General features: G+C 34.8%; 1 protein-coding gene across 1 annotated transcript in view; it reads left to right on the top strand.

Annotated features, from left to right (window-relative positions):
* Positions 1-2,016: 2,016 nt before the first annotated feature.
* The window catches only part of AADACL2 (arylacetamide deacetylase like 2), a 30,059-nt gene continuing 26,075 nt past the window's right edge, over positions 2,017-6,000 (top strand). Inside the window, 3 exon segments of the mRNA XM_032343533.1 lie at positions 2,017-2,330; positions 5,132-5,273; positions 5,276-5,353. Of these exon segments, the coding sequence (XP_032199424.1) occupies positions 2,193-2,330; positions 5,132-5,273; positions 5,276-5,353 (358 nt within the window). The 5' untranslated portion in view covers positions 2,017-2,192.

Here is a 6,000-nt window from a genome sequence, read left to right as displayed (position 1 = left end):
TTTAAGGTAGACATAAAGCAATGCTGTTGACAGCTCTGTAAAATAAGAGAAGACCCACAGTCATTGAGTCTGAGAGAAGATGGTATCAGTTTTATTCCTTTTTCATGTCATGTATCTGATCTGTCTTCCTTCTGTGCTTAACAATGGTGACCCAAAGGACATGAAAAATTATCAAAGTTGGAGATCTTCCTAAACCTACGGCTGAACCTAACTTCAGATGTTTTGACTCCAGTCAGAGATCTAATGTCCCCCTCAAACCTCACTACGTGGACCTGCATTGTCTTGAAGGATTCCTTACTCTTAAGTTTCCTTTCTCCTTTGATCCCAGCAATAATGCTGAAAATAATACTATTAGTAATAATGACAAAAGCGACAGGTAATATTTTGTGATTTCTTAACACGTGTTAGGCAAACTGCTATGATCTGATTAGAGAAATTCAGTCATTACATCAGATACCTCTGCTTATGTTTCCAAATATGTCAGCCACATGGTATCTGGCATTCAAAATATTACAAATACTTTCTCTAAACTTCTTGGCATATGTTAACTTGACGTTTCCTAAACACTTCTGATTAGGGCATTCATCTTCACACAACTGCAGTCTGATAACATTTCTCTTTCTTTCCAGTCCCTTTCTCTCTCTCTCTCTCTCTCTTTCTCTCTCTCTCTCTGTGTGTGTGTGTGAGAGAGAGAGAGAGAGAGAGAGAGATGCAATGTGAAGACAGAAACTATCTTAATTCTGTTTTTCTCTCAGTATTTGTCATCAACGACCACTCCTTATTTTAGTTCTCAAACTTCATGGTGGATTTGAGATTTGAGATTTCCCACTTACTAATATCCTTAACCATTATTTAATCAATTAACTTGGCTATCCATTAATTATTCAAAATATGTATTTAGCACCTTTAACTGCAGAGCACTGAGCACTTAGAGGTTGCAAAAACAAACAAACAAAATGTAGTCCACTAGGAAAGGCAGGCATGCAAATTAAATTTGATAAAAGAGTTATATGATTAGGGTAAGTCTGTTAGTATCAGTTTGTCCAGGACAGTTCCAGTTTATGTGCACTGTTATTAGTGCCTCTTTAACTTGCAACAGTTTAATAACAAGTGATATCACTAAAATACACCCTGAAAGATTCAGGGAAGACTGCGATGTAAGTGAATAAAAATAAACATTTTAGTAATACAATCTAGGATAGACTTTGGAGTTAATCCTTAGGCTTTCAAGAGGCCCAATATAGACTTACACTAGACGTCTGATTGAATTGAATTCTGTCACTAAAAATTACTTTAAGTACCAATCTCTGGCAATGAGCTTGAGAATTACAGGTTTATTGATTTGTGACTGTTCTTTTATTTCCTAGGTCCTGACATGCCAGGCAGAAAATCTCCAGTTCCCTGCATCTCTAAAGAACATCAAAATGATCAGCTTTATGGACAGGGTCTCTCTCAGGTCGCAGCAAGCAGAAGTCTAATATCTGCACTTGATATTGCCACACTAGGCTACTTGGTATAGACTGGTTTTAAAGATTTACCATTTAACCATAAGAACAAAGTCACTGTGTAATCATTTTTTTTTTAAAAGTGTTTCCTAAGGTACTTACACTGAGCCTCGTGGTCCTTCAGTCTGTTAGAGTTCCAGCTTGATGAATAATGGCGTATGGACAAGTTGCTGCACGCCTTATCTTTTGGCCTAAATTTCGTTTCACCACAACAAGTGAGATTTATTAATACAATAATCCATGCTAGTTGCATAAGCCTGCATTTTGACTAAATATCAGCTAATTTTTTGTAAAGCCTCTTTGTACAAAATTTTACTTTGTGGTGCCTTAAGAGCTCTCATGTAGGCTCCAATTTCATGCCAAATTGCTTTAGGATGAGGACAGTATGGCAGGGTGAAGAAACACTGTGGGAATTATTAATTCGTTTATTATCAGATAGGCATGAACTGTTGTGCTACAATATCTTTCTCTGAATCTGCATATTTAAAAAAAGAGTCACCTGATGAGTTGATTGCATGAGTCAACTGATGCAATAACTTTTGAATTAAAAATTAGCTTCACACTGGTAAGATGATCATATATTACCTGAAAGGGTTCCCAGTCTGCAGTTGTTCTGCTACTTACTAGTCAGTATTTGTGGAAATGTTTTAATCTCAACGCCGTGAAGAGGCCAGAGAAAGAGGTATCATGGCATTCAAAGCTTTCTGTTTGGGGCTGCTTTGTGCTCTCTTTGCCTTTTGTATATATACCCCCATACCCAGCAACATTGAAGAATACTGGAAAGTAACAGCCATAGATATATTTGCTAAAACTGGCACATTTATGGTAAGATTCACATTTTTTTCTTCTGGATATTGGAATGCCTTGTTGACTAAAAATCAGTGCTTATGAACTTTTTAGTAGTTACTGCTTTTGAAATAACCATTGCGTCTTTGTTTGTTGGAATAGATCAATTACATAAAAATAAGTAAATAAAACTTGCTGCAGCTTCATCTGTGCAAATAGAGTGGAGTAGAATTCTTGCTTCCCAGGAGTTTATATCTAAATGTAAAGATTGTATCTATTGTGATACACATTAAGTGGTATTGCTAAAGGGAAAAGCTTTGTTTACTTGGTAGCTTAACCTTTGAGTTCTATTTCACATGTTTGAGTTGTTCTTGTTGTTTTTTTCATGTTTGAGTTTTCAATTAGGTTTTACTTGTATATATTATACAGATAAACATTATTGGTGTTTGTACCCACTTGATGTTAATTTAGGGCTACCATTATCTCAGTGGTTTCCATTGCTTATTTTTAATTCTAAATTGCTAGGTTTCAGATTGTCTGACTTGAAATATGTAGGGTTGATTATGAATTGAGCAAAAATAGCTCCTTGGTAAAGGGCAGATATGGTTAGACACTAGCATTTTTTAGCTTTTAGAATACATAGGCTTTCTATAATATGTACCTCCATGCATCCCACTTTCTTTTGATTATTTGTATCACTTTATAGAGGGGGGGAAAGAAGTTCAGAGGAGCTCATGCAGCAAGAAAGAGACAACTTCAGAATTTGAGCCCTCATGTACCTCATTTCAAAGCTCATACTCTTTCTGCCAAACCAAGAGGCTCCCAGAGACGTTCTTTGATAACAGAAGCAATAAGAAGGTGAAGGAGACAATGGCATCAATGAATGATTAGAGAAGAGAAAGTAATGTGTGGTATCAGAGGGAGAGGCTGTCCCCTGGTAATTCGTCCAGCGGACAGTATCTCTGTGAAAACATGCCCAACTCCTACCTGTGTCTGCTAAGTCCTGATATTTATCTCTGTTTTCTTCTAGAGCCATAGCTTCACTATAACTATCTCTTCAGCAATGCTCTTACCCCGTGAGTTAAATGACATGAACGCAGGTGTGGGTAAGCAATTACCAGTTCCATAAAGGCTATTCTTTTCCAGCTACAAATTATTTTTGCCATTGCCCATCTATAATAAAAATTACAGCCTTTATAGATTTGATGTTGTATTAGGATTGTTCTTTATTTTTCAAAAGATAATAAGAAAAGCATCCATGTATTTACCTTAAAGATTAATGCTGGTAAAATTAACAGTCATTGGATGTTTTAAGGAAAACAGTTTAATTCTTCCCAGTGCTGAATTTTGTAAATCAAAGTTGAGATACCAGGAAGAAAAATGAATTCTTTAACATATGAAAGGGAAGTGAAAATTAAAGTTCTTGAGGAAGAAAACTTCATAAATAAAATGCATTGTTATGTCGATCACATGTTAGATTGGAAAGTTTGGGAGAGTTTAGTAGAAGAGCATGTCCCACCTTGGAAAATTTCCTTAACCCTTCATTGTACCTTTTTTTATACTTGGAAAATGGGGTTACTAATTATAAACACTTTTCAGGATTGCTTTGTGGATTACAGATCACATGTGGTAGAAGAGCAAAATAATGTCTAAAGCGGCACTTTTATTATTGTTCAAAATATACTTAAGAATTTGCTCAGAAACAGAAAATACCTGAGAAATGAGAAACAAGGCAATCTGCCAAAAATCTTTTCAAATTCAATTCAGTAAGTGAAAAATTCATGTAATTTACACATTTACCAAAAACTTGGTTTAAGGGAGACCTTACCTGATTATATTCAATTAGCATGAAATTACTTAAGAATTTTTATTAGTGAAGAATACTTAAATAAGACAAGCTTTATGGAATACATACATGCATTAGACACTCTTCCATGTACATTAAAAGTCCTAACTCAAATTCTACAACAACACGCCGAGGGATTTTATTATTATTATTATTATTATGAAGATTTAAAAATTGAAGTAGAGAGTAATTTGCTTCCAGTCTTATAGTCAGTAAGTGATCATCTAAGAGGCTGGTCTACAGAAATGGGTGCAGATTTGACTTTGACATTTCCTGGTTGCAATTTAAGAGCTTCTGCATGCTTCCTCGTTGTTAAAGTATAGGTGTTAGATGCTCTTTATGACCCTGTAGTACCTCAAACTCTTGGAAATAATTGTAGGAATAAAAGCTGTTTAATGTATTATTTATTGACCATGTAATTTTTAAGGTTCTTCTTTTGAGTAAACTGTCCTTTGCAATGTCACAAAGATCCTAGAAAAGTTGTCAGAAATACCAGAGAATTTTCTTCAGTGATATCAAACAGGGATTTGGGGCATGGGGATGGTGGGGGGCAGTGAAGGACTTAAATCTATTTGGAGTTGAAAACCAGGGCAATTAAATAATTAATGGTGGGTCACAAGACAACATTTAAAAATTTGGATTAAATAAAGTGAACCATAAAAAAGAAAAATACGACAGCATGCCTACAAAACAAAAAGAAAAGGTGGTATAAGACATGCACATTTTTCAGATAAGAATTTATAATTAAGAAATAATTAGGACAGACATAAAAAAATGTGGTAAACTGACAGCTATTGAATAACACAGTTACTAATCTGAAATACAGAATACTTGAGATTTTCAACAAGGTTACAAACTAAGATCTATGCAATATTATTTGGAAATAATTGTTACAAAACATTATTTGTTTATTTTGCTTGTGTATTTAAGATTTTCTCTTTCTATGCATTTGATGATAAAAATGAAAATGTTCAATTTTGTTTTACTTTTACAGGCTATGTGTCTTGAGACTATAGGTATCATAAAATATGAAAAGTTTATTTCCATGATACTGAGGCAGGACTATACCCAACCCGTTTCCGATGAGTATGTCACAGTGATGCATACAGAATTTGTTGACATTCCAGTACGTTTGTATTGCCAAAGAGCAAGTCAGAAACCCCAAGACGAGCTGTAATCTATATTCATGGTGGTGTTTTTTGTCTTGGAAGTTTCAGTAAGTTCCTCATATAAGAGAAAATTATAACTGGCTATATAGTTTTGACATAAGAACTATTTAATATAAATATGCATACTTATATGTATAATAGGTATAAGTGTAGCTATAAATATTAGATATCTAGTAGAGAGATAACCACAGACATGTGTTTGGCAAAAAATATCATGGAGATCATTATTTTTGTTTTTGTTTAGTTTGGTTTTGCTAAACATTTTCTTTTCAGCTTTTACAGTGAATGAATTCATATCAAATGAAAGTAGGATATGAATGAATCAATTAGTATAACTTGTTTTCTTTGGGATCAAAATATACTCAGAAACAGAAGTATTGAGGCAATGCAGAAGTTTTAAATGGTAAATCAGAGTCATAGGTTGTTGTTGGCTACAAGCTCAAGTTTGTAGTCACTATAACAATAACGCTAACAGTGATAAAGCTTAGAATGACACCTAGTCTTAATTCGTAAAAGAAATCACAAAATAGACCTATGTTATAATAAACTCTTTGTTTTGGGGGCACCTAGGTGGCTCAGTTGGTTAAGCATCTGCTTTGGACTCAGGTCATGATCGAAGGGTCTTGGGATGGAGCCTGTCTGCTCAGTGGGGAGCCTGCTTCTCCCTCTCCCTCTGCCTACCTCAAGCTCCCCC

This window comes from Mustela erminea, chromosome 1 (genome assembly GCF_009829155.1).
Source record: "Mustela erminea isolate mMusErm1 chromosome 1, mMusErm1.Pri, whole genome shotgun sequence".
NCBI classification, from domain to species: domain Eukaryota; kingdom Metazoa; phylum Chordata; class Mammalia; order Carnivora; family Mustelidae; genus Mustela; species Mustela erminea.
Note: the sequence above shows the minus strand (reverse complement) of the source record. Positions and strands in the feature narration are given on the sequence as shown.